The sequence below is a fragment of the Thalassophryne amazonica genome, chromosome 15, assembly GCF_902500255.1.
Source record: "Thalassophryne amazonica chromosome 15, fThaAma1.1, whole genome shotgun sequence".
In the NCBI taxonomy this organism is placed as follows: Eukaryota; Metazoa; Chordata; class Actinopteri; order Batrachoidiformes; family Batrachoididae; genus Thalassophryne; species Thalassophryne amazonica.
This window is the reverse complement of record NC_047117.1, coordinates 95,702,644-95,727,369: the sequence shown is the minus strand read 5'-3', so window position 1 is coordinate 95,727,369 and position 24,726 is coordinate 95,702,644. Positions and strand designations below refer to the sequence as shown.

Below are 24,726 nucleotides of genomic sequence, written 5' to 3'. Positions count from 1 at the left end.
TACAAAGTGAGCCTGAACACACATGAACAATTACTCAGCTTCATTATCTAACCCAGTTGAGGTGAAACTGAGATCCCTTTTCACAATCTATTGATATGTGTTTTTCAATCTACTGAAAGATGTGTTACTGTTCCTCAAGAGTTGTGTCTTTTACACTCATTTAGTTGCAAACGTTAGTGTGACAGATGACGCAGTGCCTTTCAAAATTAAAGAAATAATATTGTCACAGAGGTGGGACGAAGTCGCTGTCAAGTCATTCTCAAGTCATGAATCAGCAAGTCCCAAGTCAAGTCTCAAGTCAGCTTGCAAACAATTGGTGGTCATTATGACTTGAGACTTGCTGATTCATGACTTGAGAATGACTTGACGGTGACTTCGTCCCACCGCTGTATTGTCAGACTGCACATCACATTCTGGGTCTTTGTAAGTGACAAATACAAGTTTGAAGTATTTCTTACTTTTAGCAGGACTGTGGCAGTGAAACACATAAGAAAAGCAGTAGCACTTTTTCAGCTTAATACGTCACGGGCCTGTGAAAGATTCAAAAACCTTTGTATTTTGAAGTTTTGATGGTGCATGACTTCTGTTTAGTGACATGAGACAGAAGCATAGACATCTGGTAGTATTTTTCTAGATACTTTGGGCCTAAATGATACTAATTGATTTTTCTTAAATACTGAAGCCATTTAAAAGTTTCTGACTGTACGTCACATTTTTGGTACAAAGGGTTTGGGTGATAAACGTTGACTTTGTACAAAACTTTTAATTTATATGTTGGTTTTATTGCTCAAATCTGTTAGGACAACCACTGATGCATCTAAAATTAATTCTTAATCTGCAAAAGAAAATAATGAGACTTTTGTAAAACAAAGGTTTTTTTTTTTTTTTGAGCCATAACTGGAATATTTCCAAAAAGACGTGATAATCCAAGGAATCAATTTCTGCCACACTACATGGATACCAGTCTTAGTATTCCAGAGTGCAAAGAGTCTTACCTGTCAGGTATGAGGCGGCACGCATGAGCACCTTTATTACTCATATTTTTTATTTTTTAGCACATTCTGTTAACAAATTGACTGTAGAAAAACAAGATAAAGCTCCGTAACTGTCATTTCTATTTCCTTTGAAGTATATGTTTTCATATGAAATAAAATTACAGACTGAAAAGAGAAGTTGATTTTTTCCCCTCATAAGAAACATTTTGGGACCAATTTATGTGCTACAAGCCCTACAACCTTGTAGTGATTAGAAGAGTGTCATTCAGCATGCAGTTCGTTGGAAGCGTGCTGAACATATATATGATTTATATTTATCTTCATTATGTGATATATCTGTCGCGGCGGCAATCCCCAAACCCGGTGGTGGACACTGAAAGTAAGGGATGCCGTCACGCTGAAGAAGGAGTCCTACTTATCTTTGTTGGTAGGTGGGACCCCAGAGGCAGCTGACAGGTACCGGCAGGCCAAGCGTGCCGCAGCCCGTGCGGTCGCAGAGGCAAAAACTCGGGTCTGGGAGGAGTTCGGGGAGGCCATGGAGGAGGACTATCGGTCGGCCTTGAAGAGATTCTGGCAAACCGTCCGACGCCTCAGGAGGCGGAAGCAGCTCTCCACCAGCACTGTTTACGGTGCAGGTGGGGAGCTGTTGACCCTGACTGGGGATGTTGTCGGGCGGTGGAAGGAGTACTTCGAGGATCTCCTCAATCCCATCGTCACATCTTCTGAAGAGGAAGCAGAGACTGGGGACTCAGAGGCAGACTCATCCATTACCCGGGCCGAAGTCACCGAGGTGGTTCGAAAACTCCTCGTGGCAAGGCTCCTGGGGTGGATGAAATCTGTCCTGAGTGCCTTAAATCTCTGGATGTTGTGGGACTGTCTTGGCTGACACGCCTCTGCAATATCTCGTGGCGATCGGGGACAGTGCCTCTGGATTGGCAGACTGGGGTGGTGGTCCCGCTGTTTAAGAAGGGGGACCGGAGGGTGTGTTCCAACTATAGGGGGAATCACACTCCTCAGCCTCCCCGGTAAGGTCTATACCAGAGTACTGGAGAGGAGAATTCGACCGATGGACGAACCTCGGATTCAGGAGGAGCAGTGTAGTTTTCGTCCTGGTCGTGGCACACTGGACAAGCTCTACACGCTCCATCGGGTGCTCGAGGGTTCATGGGAGTTTGCCCAATCATTCCACATGTGTTTTGTGGATCTGGAGAAGGCGTTCGACCATGTCCCTTGGGGCACCCTGTGGGGGGTGCTCCAGGAGTACGGGGTCCGGGGTCCTTTGCTAAGGGCTATCCGGTCCCTGTACGACCGCAGCAGGAGCTTGGTTTGCATTGCCAGTAGTAAGTCAAACCTGTTTCCAGTGCACGTTGGCCTCCGCCAGGGCTGCCCTTTGTCACCGGTACTCTTCATTATTTTTATGGACAGAATTTCTAGGCGCAGCCAGGATGTAGAGGGGGTCTGGTTTGTGAACCACAAATCTCGTCTCTGCTGTTTGCGGACGATGTGGTTCTGCTGGCTTCGTCAAATCAGGACCTTCAGCGTGCACTGGGGCGGTTTGCAGCCGAGTGTGAAGCGTCCGGGATGAAAATCAGCACCTCCAAATCCGAGGCCATGGTTCTCGACCGGAAAAAGGTGCTTTGCCCTCTTCAGGTCGGTGGAGTGTCCTTGCCTCAAGTGGAGGAGTTTAAGTATCTCAGGGTCTTGTTCACGAGTGAAGGACGGATGGAGCGTGAGATCGACAGACGGATCGGTGCAGCATCTGCAGTGATGCGGTCGCTGTATCGGACCAGATAGGGTGAGGAGTTCGGTCACTCGGGAGGAGCTCGGAGGCTCCTCCACGTCGAAAGGAGTCAGTTGAGGTGGCTCGGGCATCTTTTCCGGATGCCCCCTGGACGCCTTGCTGGAGAGGTGTTCTGGGCACGTCCCATTGGGAGGAGGCCCCGGGGAAGACCCAGGACACGCTGGAGGGACTACATCTCTCGGCTGGCTTGGGAACGCCTTGGGGTTCCCCCAGAGGAGCTGGGGGAGGTGTGTGTGGATCAGGGGTCTGGGCGACTTTGCTTGAGCTGCTGCCCCCGCGACCTGACTCCAGATAAAGCGGAAGAAAATGGATGGATGGATGGATCTGATATATAGCTTTTATCAAATATATATGTGAATGATATTGATACTCTATACAGTGGGGTAAAAAAAGTATTTAGTCAGTCCCTGATTGTACAAGTTCTCCTACTTTGAAAGATGAGAGAGGTCTGTAATTTTTATCATAGGTTCACTTCAACGGTGAGAGACAAAATGAGAAAAAAAAAATCCAGGAAATCACACTGTAGGATTTTTAAAGAATTTATTTGTAAATTATGGTGGAAAATACGTATTTGGTCAATAACAAAAGTTCAACTCAATACTTTGTAACATAATCTTTGTTGGCAATGACAGAGGTCAAACGTTTCCTGTAAGTCTTCACCAGGTTTGCACACACTGTAGCTGGTATTTTGGTCCATTCCTCCATGCAGATCTCCTCTAGAGCAGTGATGTTTTGGGGCTGTTGCTGGGCAACATGGACTTTCAACTCCCTCAACAAATTTTCTATGGGGTTGAGGTCTGGAGACTGGCTCGGCCATTCCAGGACCTTGAAATGCTTTTTTATGGAGCCACTCCTTTGTTGCCTGAGCGGTGTGTTTGGGATCACTGTCATGCTGGAAGACCCAGCCACGTTGCATCTTCAATGCTCTCACTGATGGAAGGAGGTTTTGGCTTAAAATCTCACGATACATGGCCACGTTCATTCTTCCCTTAACACGGATCAGTCGTCCTGTCCCCTTTGAAGAAAAACAGCCCCAAAGCATGATGTTTCCACCCCCATGCTTCACAGTAGATATGGTGTTCTTGGAATGCAACTCAGCATTCTTCTTCCTCCAAACATGACAAGTTTTTACCAAAAAGTTCTATTTTGGTTTCATCTGACCACATGATATTCTCCCAATCCTCTTCTGGATCATCCATATGCTCTCTGGCAAACTTCAGATGGGCCTGGACATGTACTGTCTTAATCAGGGGGACACGCCTGGCACTGCAGGATTTGAGTCCCTCGCCGCATAGTGTGTAGCCTTTGTTACTTTGGTCCCAGCTCTCTGCAGGTCATTCATCAGGTCCCTCCGTGTAGTTCTGGGATTTTTCTTCACCGTTCTCATGATCATTTTGACCCCACGGGATGACATCTTGCGTGGAGTTCCAGCTCGAGGGAGATTATCAATGGTCTTGTATGTCTTCCATTTTCTTACAATTGCTCCCACAGTTGATTTATTCACACCAAACTGCTTTTCTTCCTGGTGTCCTTCAACAGCTCTTTGTTCTTGGCCGTGGTTGAGTTTGGAGTCTGACTGTATGAGGCTGTGGACAGGTGTCTTTTATACAGATAATGAGTTCCAACAGGTGCCATTAATACAGGTAACAGGTGGAGGACAGAAGAGCTTCTTAAAGAAGAAGTTACAGGTCTGTGAGAGCCAGAAATCTTTCTTGTTTGTGGGTGAGCAAATACTTATTTTCCACTATAATTTACAAATAAATTCTTTAAAAATCCTACAATGTGATTTCCTGGATTTTTTTTTTCTCATTTTGTCTCTCACAGTTGAAGTGTACCTATGATGAAAATTACAGACCTCTCTCTCTCATCTTCATAAGTAGGAGAACTTGCACAATCAGGGACTGACTACTTTTTTACCCCACTGTATGATTTATATATTTTTTTATTTTATCTGATATATAACTATCTATTGTTATGCTTTATATAGAAATATAATGTATTCATTAGTCAGAATTTTGTTATATATATATATATATATATATATATATATATAAACCTAATCATATATTGTCTCTTCAAATGACTAAAATAGCTGACTGTTGCCACTATCTGTTTCTCGATCATATATATGTATGTGTGTGTATATATGTATGTGTTTACAGTGTTTGCAAAATACCTGTCTACAGTCTAGATTATATCAGAATATTCTATTACTGTTAATCCCACTATGAATAATAAAATACGATGAACATTTGTCCTGTATCATAGCTACATGTGTGACGTTTGCAGAAACAAAAATGTGTGAAAATCAGTTTACTATTCAGAGTTACGATGGATTAAATGCGCTGACACTTCAAACAACACTGAGTGGAACAGGTCGATGACTGGTCTAAGATGGTGGCCCTACGGTTAGTCAGCGGCAATATGCAGCAGCGGTCAATGCGGCGTCTACTCTTTATAATGTCTATGGTCAGAATACGCCGACTAAATCGTGAAGGTGTGACAGGCGCTGACCAGTCTCTTGTCGGCACATTTCTCCACCAGACTGAAGAACTTCTCTGTGGAGCCGTGATAACCATTCTGCTCATACAACTCTTCCACCGTGGTCAACAGCTCGTGGACAATCGCCTTCATCTCTGCACTGCCCATCATCTGTGAAACCAGAACAGACGTATGGACAGCGGCGTGCACAAATGTCCCACATGACAGATGCTCCCAGAACAAAAATAACACAAAAGCTTCCAAACATCACATTTTACAAGAATATGTTGATGACATCATGACCAACATCTGCTTTGTACAATCATACATGAAGCGTGATCCCATTCATTCGTCTAACATAATGCTACAGAACAAAGCACTGCGTGTGCACGTACTTGTACCTGCTGCAGGAGACGCTCGATGATGGCCAGAAGAATATCCCAGGTGACCACCTGCAGCTCCTTGCCGTACTTCTTAATCAGTCTGGTGATGGACAGGACGATTTCATGGGACACCACTTCATTAGGACACGACATGGCCTGAGTGGAAGTGGTCAATGATCAGTTATCACTCCTGTTTAGTCACATCATCATTTATTAACCTCCTGTGTAACTACAAACAAGTCAAAAACTTATTTTGTTACAATGTATGATGACATATTATTGGATTAACCCATCCAGGTCCAAAATGTAGTTCAGATAAAATTCAGCCATGTCACTTTGTCACTTTTTTACAGGTGTCCGGTCCCATATTACAATTTCCCAGTTCAGTGATCGTCTACGGGATGTCAAACACAAGTCTAAGAGTTCTGAGCACAAATGGCATAGTTCAAAATGACAAGACTTTTTTCTGTTTTTGTCTTTGCTGTACGCTGTTTATTTGACCTCTGTTCGTCTGGGTTGCCCCCCTGAGGGTTGGTAAGGTTTGCCTTACCCCTGTGAAGCACATTGGGGTGACTCATGCTGCGATTTGGCGCAATATAAATAAATTGAATTGAATTTAAGACAATGATAAATATGTGGTTCTCAAACTGTGGGGCAGGGTTCCCTGGAGGGTTGGAGCCATCACATATGGGTTACAGATGACTGGAGGCACGAGAGCTCAAATGCATGTTCACACGTCCTCAAACAGAAATGATCTGAAGAAACAGAACACAGTCCAGCTGAAGAGACCCCAAGTACGGTATCTTGTCTGTAATTAACAACTATGTGTTTTGTTGGTCAAACTAATCAGCAGATGAACAGCTTTGTGACAAGTAGGGACTGTTGAGTGCAAGCTCCATCCCTTTAGCGTACTGTCAACAGACAAGTACTAGAACTAAGGCAGGAACTAGAAAAATGTCCCAACCAAGTCTGTCTGGTAGAAAACCTCCTACAGGGCGCGTTACCTTGCAGAACGACGGCAGAACGAGCGTGGGCGTGTTTTTGAGGGCGGGGAGTCTGTGTGCACCCCATAATGCCATTCCAACAAAGAACACAGCACCTCTCAACAACGGTGCATCCTCCATGTAAACCCTGTGGAGATTTTAGAAAAGTCACAAACAAACAACCAACAGCAGAAGACAACAATGACCTCTGCACTGAGAGCACCAACATTACCTCTCCTCCATGATACGGCACATGGTGTAAATGGCACTGTGGCCCAGGTGAGTGCCCAAGACCTTCCTCATCAACTGAAGAAGAAAACTCACTATGAGAATGTATCCATGATGATGGCTTCATGTCAGAAGTGTAGGTGCATGATGTTCTTACCTTCCAACATGACTCACAGAACTCTTTCACGTTCACAGTCCGGCACAGAGTGATGATGAAGATGGTCAAAGAATCTGACGGGAGGCAATTATAGCACACGACTGCATCCAGCACTTGTAGTGCGACCTGATGAGAACATCCACAGACAGAATGACCAGAATAAACCAATCAGACAGACGTGCAAAGGTTAAATGGACTGCATTTATATAGCGCTTTTCCATCTGCATCAGACGCTCAACGCGCTTTACAATTATGCCTCACATTCACCCCGATGTCAGGGTGCTGCCATACAAGGCGCTCACTACACACCGGGAGCAACCAGGGGATTAAGGACCTTGCCCAAGAGCCCTTAGTGATTTTCCAGTCAGGCGGGGATTTGAACCCATGATCTTCTGGACTCAAGCCCAACATCTTAACCACTAGATCATCACCTCCCCCAAGGTTGGCGGTACAACTCCAGGGGGATCATTGTCATTCACTGGAAGACTCCAACATCATGGTCTGATGAACATAAGAATGTCCGGCCTCAGTCCAGAAGTGAAATTCAAACTCATCTGAGAGCTCAGGGTGGAGAATATGGACAAAAACAAACAAACAGACAAACCTCAGGCCATGTGGGCCCCAGCCGTCACTGCCTTTAACTCATGTTAAACTCTACATACAGAGAAAAGTATTCAGTAGTACTTCACTTTTTACACATTTTCTTATGTTACAGCCTTATTGTAAAATGGATGAAATTAATTTTTCCCCTCAAAATTCTACTCACAACACCCCATAATAACAACATGATTTTTTTTTTCTTTTTTTTTTTTGCAAATTTATTAGAAATAAAAATCTAATAAAACACATGTACTTAAGTATTCACAGCCTTTGTTCAATACTTTGTTGATGCACCTTTGGCAGCAATTCCAGCCTCAAGTCTTCTTGAATATGATGCCACAAGCTTGGTGCACCTATCTTTGGGCAGTTTGGTCCATTCCTCTTTGCAGCACCTCTCAAGCTCCATCAGGTTGGATGGGAAGTGTCGGTGCACAGACATTTTCAGATCTCTCCAGAGATGTTCAATTAGATTCATGTCTGGGCTCTGGCTGGACCACTCAAGGACATTCACAGATGTGTCCTGAAGCCACTCCTTTAACATTGACGCCTGGTATTCACACCAAAGAGTTCAAGCTTTGTGTCATCAGACCAGAGAATTTTGTTTCTCCTGGTCTGAGAGTCCTTCAGGTGCATTTTGTCAAACTCCAGGTGGGCTGCCATGTGCCTTTTACTAAGGAGTGGCTTCTGTCTGGCCACTCTACCATACAGGCCTGATTGGTGGATTGCTGCAGAGATGGTTGTCCTTCTGGAAGGTTCTCCTCTCTCCACAGAGGAATACTGGAGCTCTGACAGAGTGACCATTGGGTTCTTGGTCACCTCCCTGACTAAGGTCCTTCTCCCTGATCACTCAGTTTAGATGGGCAAACAGCTCTAGGAAGAATCCTGGTGGATCTGAACTTCTTCCATTTACAGATGATGGAGGCCACTGTGCTCATTGGGATCAAAGCAGCAGAAATGGTTCTGTACCCTTCCCCAGATTTGTGCCTCCAGACAATCATGTCTCTGAGGTCTACAGACAATTCCTTTGACTTCATGCTTGGTTTGTGCTCTGACATGCGTAAATGAGTACGGTTCCATCAGGAAGGACATCTGGCATAAGGTTTGCCAAACCAAACATGCAGGTCACAAATCAAATTACCATCACGGATTGATCAAAGCCTGGGTGAACAACAACCACTACTGGTACTGCTGTCCAACAGGGTGTTGTGAAAATTGGGCTACTGTTGGGAAAAGAAGAAAAAGACAAGGAAACATGTTTGGAGGCAGCAGAAGTGCAGGAAAGTTTGGTGGTTTAACTGGTAACATCCTGTTTACACCAAGTCCACAACCAAATAACATTCAAAAAATGGCATTGGCTCGCCGTCACTCTCACTGACTCCCACTGGGGTTGCAGGCTGATCACACTGGGGTCTCCATGACCGGAAAAAAGATCCCTCTTGGTCAGCATCACTCTCTGTCACCCCCCATCAGTCTCCAACAGTTGTGCGAGTGTACTGAACTGTTTAAAACACTCACACAAGTCATACAACAACAGATACATATGTTTCATAATCGGTTTTGATAAACTCTCACATGTCTCAACTCACTCTCAATCCTGTTGGTTGTACTAGACTCTCAATTCACTCTGCATGAGGTTGCATCAGTGATCGTGGATATTAACATATTTCTCACTCGCACGATTCAGTCTCAATGCACACTTGGTGTAAACACAAACAACAGATCACAACGGAGACCAGCCAAACGTTGCGAGAGCTGACAAAATGCCATGATCTTGTCGGTCTTATATAGGTCTCAGTCCGGTGTAAATGGGGCATCAAGACAGAAGAGTTGGCTGATATGATGGAGAGGAGAAAGGTACACACGCACTGTGCTCAAGAAACCAAGTTGAAAGGACGCAAGGCCAGGAGCATCAGGAACTGTTGTATCAAGGTGAGGATGGGAGGAGAAATGGTGCTGGGGGTCATATTAAAGGAAAAGTATGTTAAGAGTGTGTTGGAGGTGAAATGAGTGTCTAACGAGGAAGTAATGAGTATCAAGGACAGGCATGTGGACGGACAGGGGGTGGATTTTGCAACCAGGATGGAAATGGCTGTGGTGAACACCTACTTTAAAAATGGGAGGAGTGTTTTCCGGTTCCACCTCCAGGAAGATGGCAGCTTAATTCGTGAACTCCCTGATGGCTTTGTAAAATAACCCCATAAACTCTGGGTCATTTTAAAATACATAATTTTTTTTAAAAAACAATAGAGAAAGGGGTGACTACTAGAAGTAGGGCGACCACAGCTGTGATGGAGGACAACCCTGAATTCAGCCAAAGCAGCCGAGCGGGATCACCGAGCTTCCCCGCACATGGTGAAGATACTCCAGAAGCTAGCTTAAAAAAATATGCTCCACAAGCTTCCAGAGTTCAGAAATGATAACAGGGAGCAACTTTCTGACATAAAACATGAGCTTAAAAGAGCTAATGACAGACTGGACGAGGCAGAGGAAAGAATTCATGAAATGGAGAATCTGCTTCAAGTAACGTCAGTGGTAATTAAGAAGCTAATGCAGCGCCAAGCTAATCTCTAGGCAAAACTGATTGATGGGGGGGGTGAGCGAGAAGATCCAACATGAGAATCTACAGCAAACTCCAATCCATCGTGCTCTAGTTCAGAAGTTACCAGATCAAGAAAGGGACCCTCTAGGGCATATGGCAGAAAAAAAGAAGTGCTCTGTGATGTGTTCGCTTTTATGTGGATCATGACTTCCCTCCTGAGGTGCTGCAGAACTGCAGTGAATACACTGAAGCCAAAAAAGTTCTGAAAGTAAATAAAATAAAGTTCCAGACTCCTTATCTTGTGCGGATGTGAATTTTTCATGAAGACGGCACCGGATGTTTGAAAATGCTTCAGAAGAAACAAGCGACATAGCCTCATGAGGGTTTGCAGTCAATGTGGTGAAACCCACCGCTGACCCGGTTCGGGAGGAGATCCAGCAGCTGTCCGCCTGGCAGACTGCAGGGTGATGGTGGCACCGTAGTGGAGAAGTGGAGCTCAGGGAAGCAGCTGACGTCACTCGCAAGAAAGATCACCGCGGTCAATACAAGGAGAAAGTCCAAGCTTTCACGAGTCGCTCTCCTATGGTGGATGATTACTGTCATCATTTTATTAAAATAAAGATGATGATCACAGACATGTAAGTGTGAAAATATTCTGATCCTCACCCCGAGAGACAGTGAAGAGGTTGTTTTTCCACCAGTATGTGTGAGTTCTACAGTGTGTTACTCTATTTAAATATGTCGGGACTCGTGAATTGGCGAGTTATCTTCAGTTTGTATTATATATTTTTTAATTAGACATCGACTAACATGTGGCCGCCCTATAGGGCCCCACCACTGATGCAGCGGGGGATGTTTTGGGCCGGAAGCCCCACAAGGCTCCATCTAAATGAGTCTCGACCTCGGAAACCGCAAGTTTTTTTTGTTAAGGCTTTGTTTAAGATTGTTCCTTTTGTGTTACTGTTCTGAGAAAGATGTGACAAGTGCCAAATGTAACTTAGATAAACAGGAATAAGGGAGAAGTTAAAAGTTATTTCTTCTCATGTGAAAGGGATTCTAAAGCCAGCCAAAAGAAATTAGATATTGTCCCCAATGAAACAGGAAAACGGGCAGGTGGTCCTCTTACAGGAGAGTTCCACCTCAACCCAACGGAACATGAAAAATTAAAAAGAATGGGCTTCTCAAGAGTATATTATTCTCCTACAAGAATGAATGTAGGAGAGGGGCAGCAATATTAATATCACAAAAAATATATATATTTTGAATTGGTCTTGAAAGTCAGACAAAGAGGGAAGATTTATAATGGTGACAGGCAAAGTCAATGTATATTAATAATCATATGCAACATTTGCCCCCCCCAAAGTGACTTTGCCTTTTACAGAAAGATGCTTGATTTAATGATAGAGGCTAAAGGCATTATTATCATATGTGATGGAGACTGGAACATCCATCTGAATCCAACATTAGTCTCATCAAAAACTTCAACTACAACACGTTTGCATTAAAAAAAATTAATGCTCTTTAGACCTCTGGAGAGACTTTAACCCATCAGGCCGGGATTATTCATTTTATTTATGCCCCCATGGCATTGATTCAAGAACTGATTGTTTCTTTGTTTTTAAGAGAGACAGAGAGAGAATGCACAGCTGTGATATTAGACGTACTGATCTGTCTGATCAGGCTCCTCTCTCCAGCACCGCACATAGGACAGTCCAGGAAAAAAAAATAAAAATACTAGACATGAGATTTAATATGAGCATTCTAAATAATCTACAGTTTAAAACTCAAATGACAAATGAAATACAAATGTTTCTAGAAGAAAAGGATAATGGGGAGGGGGGGTTAACTCAGCGTTACTTTGGGATACATTAAAAGCGGCTGTCAGGGGAAAGTTTTATAATTTTGTACTTATGAAAAGAAAAAAACAAGACTAGTAGATCTTATTGTCTCCAATTAAAAGATTTGGAGACAACACAAAAAGGAAAAAAACAGACTTGATCACACAGATAAAGAAAATCAGGAATGAGATAAAAATACTGAACTCAAAGGAAACTGAAAAAATGTGGTATTCACAAAGCAGAAATACTACGAGTCAAGCTCAGAATCAATGAAACTTTTGGAAAGAAGGCTGCAAAAACAACAAGCTGATAACACCATATACAAGATAACAGATCCAGTTTATAAAATTACACCATATAAACAACAGGAAATACAACAGGCATTTAAAAGGTTTCATAAACTTTTATACATACAACTGCAACTAGAAGATGAGCAACAAATAGCCTTGGTTTTAAGTACTCTGAACTTGCCAGTAATGACATAAGAACAAAATAAAGTACTAACTGGTCCAGTGACAGGTTTAGAACTAAATAATGCTATCTCCAAACTTAAAGTGAACAAGTCCCCTGGACCAGACGGTTTGCCATCCGAATGGTATAAAGCCTCTCTCCAGGAATTAATGCCAAGCCTGCTCAGAGCCTTAAGTGCAACTCTAGAAGGTGTGATGCCTCCATCTTGGAACGAGGCAGTGCTATCGATTATACCCAAAGAAGGAAAAGATACCTTAGATTGTGGATCATACAGGCCAATTTCTGTGTTAAATACTGATTACAAAATTTTTGCAGCTATAATTGCCAAAAGATTAGAAAAGATTCTCCCTGAGCTCAGACATAATGACCAGACAGGATTTATCTCAAAAAGACAAACTCAAGAGAACATTAGACGGTCTCTTCACATAATAAATCATATTCAACAGAATAATATTGAATCTTTATTCATCAGCTTAGATGCAGAGAAAGTGTTTGACTTTGTGAGCTGGCCTTTCCTATGTAATGTACTGAAAAGATTTGGCATGCATGAAAAATTTGTTAAAATAATCAATACAATTTATAGTAAACCCTCAGTACGAAATGAAGAATGGTCAGGCATGTGGAATTCTATACGGAGATACACAAACTCCCAAATGTGGCAGGAATTTGGTTGGAAGTGTCGTGTCTGTTTTTTTTAATCACACAGAGGCAGTAAGCACACTTTGCACGAGGGGATAGTGCACGTTGGAGACAGTGCAGATGTCAGGAAGCTGACCACTGGCATATTTTCTGGCAGTGCCCAGAGATAAACTATTTTGGATGAAGATTCATAAGACACTAAAAAGCATTCTGAGCATTGATTTGCTGGTACATTTGATTTAAACTATTTCTAGGAATTGTTTTCCAGGCAAGAAGTGAGAAATATATGTTCGGCAGACTGATCTCAACCTGTCAACAAGCCGTCATGAGAAAGTGGTTGCTTCCTGGTCCCCCCCCCAGTACAGGAGTGGATTCATATCGTCAGTGATCTTTATCTTATGGAAAGGATGACTTTTAGTTTACATCTGCAGAAGGATGTTTTTATTGAATATTGTAACAAGTGGGTTAAATATGTGAAGCCTCTCTGAGCGGACTTTGTGGAGGTGTCAGTCCCAGAACCCCAGGATGCCGTCTTGCCTTAGAGTTTTAATTCAAGTTAATATTATTTATTTATTTGCTTTAAATTGCTGTATCTCTCTTTTCAGATTTCTTTGTGATGAGCCAGTAGGCACTTTTCTATGTACTCTTGATCTCTACCATGTTGTACTTTGTTGTTTTTTTTGTTTGTATTAATGTTTAAAACTCAAGACTTCAGAGGAAACTGAACAGAATTCTAATTAAAAAGCAATGTAATGTTCTCGGTTTTCTAAAAAACAAAATAAAGAATTAAAATAAAAAAGAAACGGGAGGAGCACATGGTGACAGAACGGAGGAAGGTGCACACAGGTGGACTTCATTCTGTGTAGGAGAAGCAAACTGAAAGGAATCACAGACTGTCAGGTGGTGGCAGGAGAGAGTGTAGCTGGACAGCATAGGATGGTGGTTTGTAGGATGATTTTAACGGTGAAATTCAGGAAGGAGCTGAGACAGGCCCTGGATGGAGGTGAAGTGATTTTGGAAAACTGGAAAAGGACTGCAGATGTGGTGAAGGAGACAGACAGGAGAGTGCTGGGTGTGACAACTAGACAAAGGAAGACATGGAGACTTTGTGATGGAACAAAGATGGTCAGAAAAGTATGAGGAGAAAGAGGTTGATGAGGAAAATAGAAAGGAGCATAAGGAGATGTGGCATAAGCTGAAAAGTGGCTAAGGAAAAGGCCTATAGCGAGCTGTACAAGACGTTGAACACAAAAGAAGATGACAAGGACTTGTACTGACTGCCCAGACAGAGGGACAGAGCTAGGAAGGATGTGCAGCAAGTTAGGGTGATAAAGGATGCAGATGGTCAGGTGCTGACAAGCGAAGAGAGTGTGTTGAGAAGGTGGAGGAAGCATTTTGAGTAGCTGATGAATGTAGAAAACACCAGGAGATATGTCCCCTTGGTCCACACAAATCAGTAATGCAAAGTCTGGGGGGAATCACCCAAGTACACGCTTATGCTAAATATGAATGAAGTTGGTCAACTGGTTCTTTTGATGTGCTAACAAATGTTACAAAGACAGTATCTTGAATATCTCACTGTGACCTTGAAATTGACCCCCAAGGTCACCGTAATTGACTGGTGTTGGGGGATCACCTAAGCACACCCTTATGCTAAATATGAATGAAACTGGTCAAATGGTTGTTGAGATATGCTGCTAACAAGCAAAAACAAACAGATGGACTGACATGCTGATCGCTACATCCCCCGTATTTAGTACCAGGGGGACAATGAGAAAGAGAAGGCTGGAAGATATAAAGTCAGACAGATGAGACAGAGATGATTTGGACATGTGCAGAGAAGCAACCCAGGGTATATAGGGAGAAGGATGCTGAGGATGGAGGCACCAAGCAGGAGAAGAGGGAGGTCAAAGAGGAGGTTTATGGACGTGCTGAGGGAGGACATGCAGGTGGTTGGTGAGACAGAGGAAGATACAGAGGACAGAGATGGATGATCTGCTATGGATATGTGTTTTTTGGAAGGTTTTTTTTTTTCTTGGTGATTAAATGAAAGTTGTGAAATTTCATGAAAAAGTCACTTTGTTTAAATACAGCCTCTATACAAGGTGCAATACAGTGTGTCCTGTAATATGAATTTGTACTTCCAAACATTTCCTTCTACCTTCTTTTGTGTCAGTGGAATATTTCATGATGATGATCTTAAATTAGACTCAGATGTGCACTTTGAATCGTAAGCCTGACTGTGATGATGATGAGGAGGAGGAGGACACCAGCGGGAGGTCACATGTTGGACTCCAGTATTGTTTTGAAGGAAAAGGAAAAACACATACTTCGATGTCTGCAGACGCCGTCGTTCGGTTGCACAGGTAGCAGATCTTCCTGAGAACAGCAGCCAGGACAAATCGTCATGTTGGTTACAGCTGACTGATAAATAAATGTCAAATGTGTGTATAATCACTCGTGCTCTGACTCACTGGACCATGATGGAAACATTCTGATCCAGATAGCAACTGTTGAACTTCACCAGATTTACAAGAACATGGAGAAAATCGGAGGTGAGGCCTATGTCCATCCACAGGAGAACGAAGCATGCTGAGGGAACACAGACACGAGCAGTGAATTCTGGGTAACCAGAGCACAATTACCGCTAATCTGCATCCTGTCTGAACACAGAGGATGCGCAAAAAGTGGCTGGAAAATACAACAGTACCACGGAGGACATCAACCCCACACAGATAATACGGCTCCAAGGACCAGGCCTGGTCCCTGGACTGGTGGATTCAGACCCCGAGCTCATCCTGACCATTACTTCAAAAGCTGAGAAAGTGTTTGCGTTGTGAATCTAAAGCGCAGTTCAATTTTTTTAGTGATAAATGCCTTAGAGCGCTGGCTCACCGATGTCCTCCTCCAGGTATGTGATGTCCTTGCCATTCTCTGTTAAGGCCTTGAAGACTTCGAGCCGACCACAAAGGTCCTCAGTGGAGGGCTGGTAATCTCTGATCACGTTGAAGAAGTAGGCTCTGAGAGGGCCGAGCCGCTCGCCCTGAAAAACACGTCAGACAGCTGAGCAGCAGCCACACCTGGGCTTCTGTGAAGATGCTGACTGTCATACCTGGCCCTGGATTATGGCTCTCAGCAGCTGCAGAACCGCATGTCTGGCCTCAGGTGGCTGATCTGGACTCAGCATGTCCTCCACAGCCTTCCATACTGCCTCCACTGCATGCTGGGAAATAAAAGCACAACACAAAGTCAGCAGGAACCCATAAATGGGTACGTTTCTGGCTCAGGAACTGGACCACGAGCCCTGCACATCTTCCAGGGATGATCCCCAGCTTCAGACTGACAGCCCATTTCCACCACAGATCCTGATAGTTACACAACCTGGTGCACTGACACGGGATTGACACATGACATGGGTAGACCTCTGCACAGACACACCATTCCTTCTTATGTAGACATTATATGTTTGCCACATGGTGGCACTGTGGTTCAGAATCACAGTAAGAAGGTCATGGCCTCGCCAGTCCATCACAGGTTAATTCACCAGCCAAGACTAGTGCCCATTTACAGCTGGGAGCCGGGATGATGCAGATAAAGGGTCTTGTTCAAGGACATAGACAACCAGGAATCAAACCCGGGGCTACCTAACGGCTCCCATCATATCCCATGTTACCTTGTCAGAGAACACTGAGTATAAAAGGAGTTTAAAACAGCTCCACAATGAGGCAAATAAAACTCCAGCATTATGACCACATGCAAAAAGACACACCTCCTCAAACTTCTTTGTTTTGGCGAGATCACAGACATGGTTCATCATCCGAACGCGGTTGCTCAGTCCATAGTCTGGGTGGAGCTCCTGAAAAACAGTGGAAATCCATGAATGCTCCAGGTGGGCAGGAACGCAGAGACGACTGATGTATGTCGGCTCGCACCTTGATGACGTCAGCTGTTATGATAAACTCCGACACTTTGGTCTCACTGTGCTTGCTTGGCGGCCGTGGTGTCCCCAGTCCAAAGATCCCCCTCACCTTGTCCTTAAGACTCTCTTTGCTTTGTTGTTTATTCATGGCCACAATGACAGAGCTGTACACAAAAGACACTTGAAACATTTATGATCAGTCAAAAACACAAACAGGGACACAGCTTCATGGTGGTGTGGACAAAAAGGACAAAAGACAAGAACCAGGTCCATTTTACCACTGAGCCACTGATCGCAAAAATAGCTCAATACGTCCAGGGCACACCGAGACACAGCGGGCCACGCAGAGACAAAGACACGCGGCGACACAGACAGACAAGCAGAGCGAAACACACACATAGCAGCGCGACACAGACCGACGCAGAACGAAACACACACATATGTAGAGCGACACAAAGCGACGCAGACAGACACACACACACACATATGTAGAGCGACACAAAGCGACGCAGACAGACACACACACATATGTAGAGCGACACAAAGCGACGCAGACAGACACATGGATTGAAACACACATACGCAGCGCGACACAGACCGACGCAGACAGATACACAGAACGAAACACACACATACATAAAGCAACACAGAGCGGCAATGCAGACAGAGACGTGGAGCGACACAGAGCTACGCAGACACGCTGAGCAATGCAGAGCAATTCAGACAGACACGCCAAACGACGCAGAGCAACGCAGACAGACATGCCGAGCAACTCACACACACATCGAGCGATGCAGACACGCGGAGCAACGCAGACAGACACGGCGAGCGACGCGGTGCAACGCGGACAGACACGGCGAGCGACGCGGAGCTACGCAGACAGACACGCAGAGCAATGCAGACAGACAGGCCGAGCGACGCAGACAGACACGCAGAGTGACACAGAGCGACGCAGACAGACACGCATAGTGACACAGAGCGACGCAGACAGACATGCAGAGCGACAGACAGATATGCAGAGCAATGCAGAGAGACGCAGACAGACACACAGAGCGACAGAGCTATGCAGACAGACAAGCAGAGCGACGCAGAGCAACACAAACGGACATGCAGAGCGACACGCACAGCGACGCCAGCAACGCAGACAGACACGCAAAGTGACACAGAGCAATGCAGACAGACACGCCGAGCAGCGCACAGACATGTTGAGCGATGCAGAGCAATGCAGACACGCAGAGCGATGCAGACAGACACACTGAGCAACTCAGGGCAATGCAGACAGACACGCAGGTCGACACAGAGCAACACAAACAGACACGCAGGTCGACACAGAGCAACACAGACACGCCGAGCGACGCAGAGCAACACAAACAGACACGCCGAGCTACGCAGAGCAACACATACAGACACGCAGAGCTACGCAGACAGACACGCAGGTCGACACAGAGCTACGCAGACAGACACGTTGAGCGATGCAGACACGCCGAGCGACGTAGAGCCACGCAGATAGACACGCAGAGCAACGCAGACAGACACACCGAGCAACTCACAGACACACTGAACGATGAAGAGCAACGCAGACACACAGAGCGATGCAGACACGCAGAGCAATGCAGACAGACACGCCGAGCGACGCGGAGCAACGCAGACACGCAGAGCGACACGGAGCTACGCAGACAGACACGCAGAGCGACACGGAGCTACGCAGACAGACACGCAGAGCGACACAGACAGAATCAGACAGACACGCAGAGCGACACAGGCCGATGCACACAGAGCGACACACAGCAGAGCAGACAGACACGCAGAGCGACACAGAGCTACACAGAGCTACGCAGACAGACACGCAGAGCGACACAGAGCGACGCAGACAGACACGCAGAGCGACACAGGCCGATGCAGACAGACACGCAGAGCGACACAGGCCGATGCAGACAGACACGCAGAGCGACACAGGCCGATGCACACAGAGCGACACACAGCAGAGCAGACAGACACGCAGAGCGACACAGCAAAGCAGACAGACACGCAGAGCGACACAGAGCTATGCAGACACACGCAGAGCGACACAGAGCTATGCAGACACACGCAGAGCGACACAGAGCTATGCAGACACACGCAGAGCGACACAGAGCTATGCAGACAGACACGCAGAGCGACACAGAGCTATGCAGACAGACGCCGAGCAACATAGACAGACACACAGAGCAACACAGAGCGACTCAGACAGACATGCCGAGAGAAGCAGAGCGACGCAGACAGACATGCAGAGCGACAGAGCTATGCAGACGCCGAGTGATGTAGACACACACACACACACACACACACACACACACAGAGTGACACAGAATGACAGAGCAACACAGACACGCAGAGCGACACAGAGCGATGCAGACAGAGTGACGCAAACATGCAGAGCAATGCAGAGCAACACACAGAGCAACACAGGGTGATGCAGACAGACACAGAGACACGCCGATGGCGCAGAGCAACGCAGACAGACACACCGAGCAATGCAGACAGACAAGCAGAGCGACACAGAGCTACAAAGACAGACATGTCGAGTGACGCACAGACATGTTGAGCGATGCAAAGCAACGCAGACACACCAAGCAATGCAGACACGCCGAGCGATGTAGACAGACACGTTGAGCAACCCAGACAGACACGCAGGTCAACACAGAGCAATGCAGACAGACACGCCGAGCGACGCGGAGCAACGCATACAGACACGCCGAGCGACGCGGAGCAACGCAGACAGACACGCCGAGCGACGCGGAGCAACGCAGACAGACTCGCCGAGCGACGCGGAGCAACGCAGACAGACTCGCCGAGCGACGCGGAGCAACGCAGACAGACTCACCGAGCGACACAGACCAACACAGACAGACGTAGAGCGACACAGAGCAACGCAGAGCAATGCAGACAGACAGGCCGAGTGACGTAGACAGACACGCAGAGCGACGCAGAGCGACACAGACCGACGCAGACAGACACGCAGAGCGACACAGACCGACACAGACAGACACGCAGAGTGACACAGAGCAATGCAGACAGACACGCCGAGCAGCGCACAGACATGTTGTGCGATGCAGAGCGATGCAGACAGACACATTGAGCAACTCAGAGCAATGCAGACAGACACGCAGGTCGACACAGAGCAACGCAGACACACACGCAGGTCGACACAGAGCAACACAGACACACACGCAGAGCGACGCAGAGCAACACAGACACACACGCAGAGCGACGCAGAGCAACACAGACACACACGCAGAGCGACGCAGAGCAACACAGACAAACACGCAGAGCAACGCAGACAGACACACAGACAGACACGTTGAGCGATGCAGACACGCCGAGCGACGTAGAGCCACGCAGATAGACACGCAGAGCAACACAGAGCTTTACCTACTGTACTTTGACTAAACATCAAAAAGCGTTAGCTTTCCCGTTAGCCTTCTCCTGTTAGCTCGAAAACTATCATCCGCCCCTCTCGCTGACTTTAACTCCTTACCGTCGTTTTTTCTCACTGGGAATCAAGTCCACATCCAACAGACCGCGTCATTCTGGAAAAATCTAGCATTTAAACAACGAAGTGAACATCGCAGCTGCAGTCCTGCACCGGATGAAGCCCTGAGCTACTTCCTGCAAACATGTCTGCCCCGCCTACTCATGGGAAATATAGTTCTTAATGTGAACAGACGCAGAGCCACAGAGTGCTGCAAGCACAGGGACAGTTATGCAAGCCCGGATCCGGACCGGTTTGGACAGATGCAGTTGCATCGGTCAAATTTTTTTACGCATCGTTCGTCATCGGTAAAAAAAAACTTGAATAATCCTGAATAGTGCCGAACGTGTCCCCGCAGTGAATACAGCTTTTCGGTGGTTTTCATGTCAACCTATAGTCTGTAAATTATACGGATTTTTCCAAGTTTCAGAGTCATACAGATATCAGTCATACAGATTATCGTACAGATAAAGTCGGGTATTCAGGGTTTGGTCTGCAGCAGGTCTGTAATCAACCGTTTCTGCAGCGCGACTCCACTGTGAAGCCGTGAACCATTGAAGCAATGCTTCGATCCACTAGCTCATTGATGCGCTGCTCTTCAGAAACAACAAGTCCGCTTCTTATCCCCTCTCAAAGTCATTCAAATACCGTGAGTCACTTTTGTGTGGATTAAAGTCACTAACTGGGACTCTTGTCTTGTTGCAGTCAAGAAACGAGAATCGTCCTCCGTTCCGTCACAGCTCCAAACGCTGAGCGGCTCTCTGCTGAGACAGAGTCCGCTCGGAATTAATAACTTCAAAATGAATTACCGCTTTAAATAAAATGACACCTCTTACAAACGCTGTAATACAGACAAGAAACTACAATCGACTAAAACGTTTTTTTCCTCCCAAAATGAAACTTGCTGCATTCCTTTACAAATGACATCCTGACGTGCAGCACAGCAGCTGTAAGAGCTCAGCTCAGATATATGGAAAGACATTCATGCCAATAATGTCTGAAAGGAAATGCTTTTGACAAAAACTACAGATTTTGTTTATTCCTATTTATGTCCAGAGATCAAGGATCCACCATGTAGAGTTTATTATGTCCAAAGTTTAAGGATCCAGTGACCAAATTCATATTTATTTATTTATTTATTTCATATTTACACATATCACAATTGTGATATGTGTACAATTGTGATGTATTTGTTTTAGTATATTTAGTCATGGACATGATGAATATTGTTACCTGCTGGACTGTTTCTAATTTCGATTGGTATCAATGGAAAATGTCTTCTGTGAACTGTCTGTATCTCAATATATTATTATTAAGAATATATGCAGTCATCTTTTTATTGATTTCAAATCCCACCCCTGCCACATTTCTGTGTAATGTGGAGTTGTGTCAGGAAGGGCATCCAGCATAAAACCTGTGCCAATTCAACATGCAGAGTGCAAACAAGGGAGCAGCCGAAGGGACTTACTTTATAACTGAAAGATTTTGGCAATAAATTTGATCCTGTTTACAGTCAATTTTTGTTATAGTGTTGTTTTTTAGGACGGGAATATTATACAAATAAGAAGTGTTGACTATGGTCCATGAAGTATAATAAATATATTAAAAGAAGTGTGACAGTGTATGTTGCATACGAATAAAAGAATGACGATTATTGAATAACAAGACGCGTACGATTTTTATTTTATCATTGGGTAAAAATGCATCTGTCAGATTTTCACTCTGGATCCAGCCCTGGTTATGTACAGTTCTGTTGACTGCTGTGAACTAACTCAGTTGCAAGTCAATTTCAGCAAAACTAAAGAACTGTTGGTAGACTTGGGGACCACCCCCTGTCCACTAGGGGAGTGGATGTGGAGACTATTGAGGTCTACAACTACTTGGGGTGCACATGAACAGCAAGTTGGACCGGTCTAAGAAATCATATAAGAAGAGTCAGAGTTGTTGTACTTTTTACATAGCCTCAGGACCTTCTGGGTCTGCAGCCATCTGCTGGATATGTTTTACGAGCCTGCTGTGACCAGCACCATCTTCTACACCATGGCGTGCTGCGAGGAGTCAGCACTAAAGTGGCAGAAACCGGGAGACTTCACAAACTGATCAAGACGGCCAACTCAGTGGTAGGAGATGACCTGGATAACCTGAGAAACTGTGACAGATCAGAGAATGTTGTTCCCCACCCACTTCACAGGCTGAAGTTTGTTAGAGAAGCTTTTTTACTGGAAGAATAACTCGCATGAACTCATTCAAGAAGCAGTTCCCATCGAACAATCTTGTGACAGTGTGGAAAGGTCTTCAGCATGCCACCAACTACAGGAGACCAACCCCAACCTGTGGAAAACCCCGACTGGCAGAGGAGTTGAACATGTTTTATGCAAGATTTGAAAGAAGCCATCTCACACCCCCCACCCACCCCAACAACAATGGACTACCTGCCCCCGTTGGACACCTCTTTCCCCTCCCCTCTCCAACCCCACCCACACTAACGACCTGTGAAGAGGAAGTTTCACAGACAAAAGATCAAGATGGCTCCAGGACCTGATGGTGTCTCCCCCTCATGTCTGAGAGCATGTGCTGACCAGCTGGCCCCAATCTTCACCTGGATCTTCAACAGATCTCTGGAGCTGTGTGAGGTCCCCTCCTGTTTCAAATGCTCCACTATTATCCCAGTCCCAAAGAAACCCTCCATAACAGGACTAAATGACTACTGTCCCATTGCCCTGACATCTGCAGTCATTAAAGCCCCTTTCACACCAGGGCTGCTTCGAGTTGTGTCGGGCGTCGTCATGACGCTGCCACATGGAAGCAACTCAGTGCCGAGATGATGCAGCTCGACGCCACAACAGCGTGAGGGGCGCAAAGGAGGAAGCAAATCGGACGCCAAAAATTAAACATGTTTAATTTTGTTTGCATCCTGTGTTTGACGCAGAAATTAAGTGGTTTCAGCATAAGTCAGAGCAACAGGATGGCACTCAGTGTGACTGGAAGCCACACCCTCACAAGATAATGTTACCCGACGCCTATTGATGATTCCTGCTGTGTTCCATTGTTCCTGAAGTATAAATCAGGCAGGATTGTTTTTATGCCGTGTTCACAATGCAGTAAAACTACACACTCAAAAAAGCACAGAAAAAATGCTGCTGATTGCAGCTCCTCACTCTTCTCTCACAAATGTGTTTAAATAAGGTCCATAAAAGTCCTGCTCACAGACTGATTGCCAAAGACAGGACATGTCCACATCAAGTATAACTCCAGACATCTACATATTTACTCACGGACGCAGCTCGCGGTCAAAGGAAGAAAGATAAACTATAACAGAACTCAGCGCGCAGACCTGCAGCTCAGCACAAGAAGAAATATAAACTAGAAGAGAAGTCAGAGTGCACAGTCTGTCTGCAGCCAAACTGTGCACTCTGACTTCTCTGTGCAGAGAACCTGCAGGCTGCGTTCTCACCTCCTCTCTGCCCCCTGCTGTGCGCACCTGAAGCAGACATTCCTGTGGCGTCATGACACCACAGGAAACTTGAAGTGGGCCTGGTGTGAAAGGGGCTTTGAATGGCTGGTGTTCAGCCACCTGAAGAACATCACAGCACCCCTGCTGGAGCCCTGGCAGTTTGCCTATCAGGCAAACACATCAGTAAAGGATGCAGTCAACATGGGTCTGCATTACATCCTGCAGCACCTGGACACTGCAGGGACGTACATGAGGATCCTGTTTGTGGACTTCAGCTCGATGTTCATCACCATCATCCCAGACATTCTCCACAAAAACTCTTCAACATCTCCACCTGTCAGTGAATCTCCAACTTCCTGACGGACAGGACCCAGCAGGTGAGGACATTATGGATGATGCCAGTCACCCTCTGCACACCGTCATCAGCAAGGATGAGGAGTCTCTTCAGCCACAGACTGCTCCTTCTCAAGTGCAGGACCAACAGACTGAAAAACTCCTTTGTCCCTCAGACCATCAGACTGTACAGTTCCTCATTCAGGGGGAGGAGGAGGAACAGGAAGACAGAGGACGGGAAGGAGAGCAACAGTAGGTGCCAGTAACCCAGTAGCGAACAGTATTTCTGGTATTTATATTTATATTTGCAAATTGTGTTTTGTTTTGTTTTTTACTTTCACTTTTGATGTTCTGTGTGGATGCTCTGTGCTAGAACCGCAATTTTCTGCAATCA

The 24,726-nt window shown here is 45.6% G+C and overlaps 1 protein-coding gene across 2 annotated transcripts in view; it reads right to left on the bottom strand.

Annotated features, from left to right (window-relative positions):
• tsc2 (TSC complex subunit 2) overlaps positions 1-20,690 on the bottom strand; it is an 86,553-nt gene extending 65,863 nt beyond the window's left edge. Inside the window, exons 1-12 of one of the 2 annotated variants that reach the window (XM_034187326.1) lie at positions 20,552-20,690; positions 17,048-17,198; positions 16,885-16,971; positions 16,228-16,338; positions 16,011-16,158; positions 15,590-15,707; positions 15,446-15,494; positions 7,029-7,154; positions 6,876-6,949; positions 6,665-6,791; positions 5,673-5,816; positions 5,311-5,448 (exon numbers count right to left, since the gene is read on the bottom strand). In XM_034187326.1, the coding sequence (XP_034043217.1) occupies positions 5,311-5,448; positions 5,673-5,816; positions 6,665-6,791; positions 6,876-6,949; positions 7,029-7,154; positions 15,446-15,494; positions 15,590-15,707; positions 16,011-16,158; positions 16,228-16,338; positions 16,885-16,971; positions 17,048-17,182 (1,257 nt within the window). In that variant the 5' untranslated portion in view covers positions 17,183-17,198; positions 20,552-20,690. Of the gene's footprint in view, positions 1-5,310; positions 5,449-5,672; positions 5,817-6,664; positions 6,792-6,875; positions 6,950-7,028; positions 7,155-15,445; positions 15,495-15,589; positions 15,708-16,010; positions 16,159-16,227; positions 16,339-16,884; positions 16,972-17,047; positions 17,199-20,465 lie in introns of both variants that reach the window. The other variant, XM_034187324.1, reaches the window with a different exon arrangement.
• Between the last annotated feature and the right edge of the window lie 4,036 nt (positions 20,691-24,726).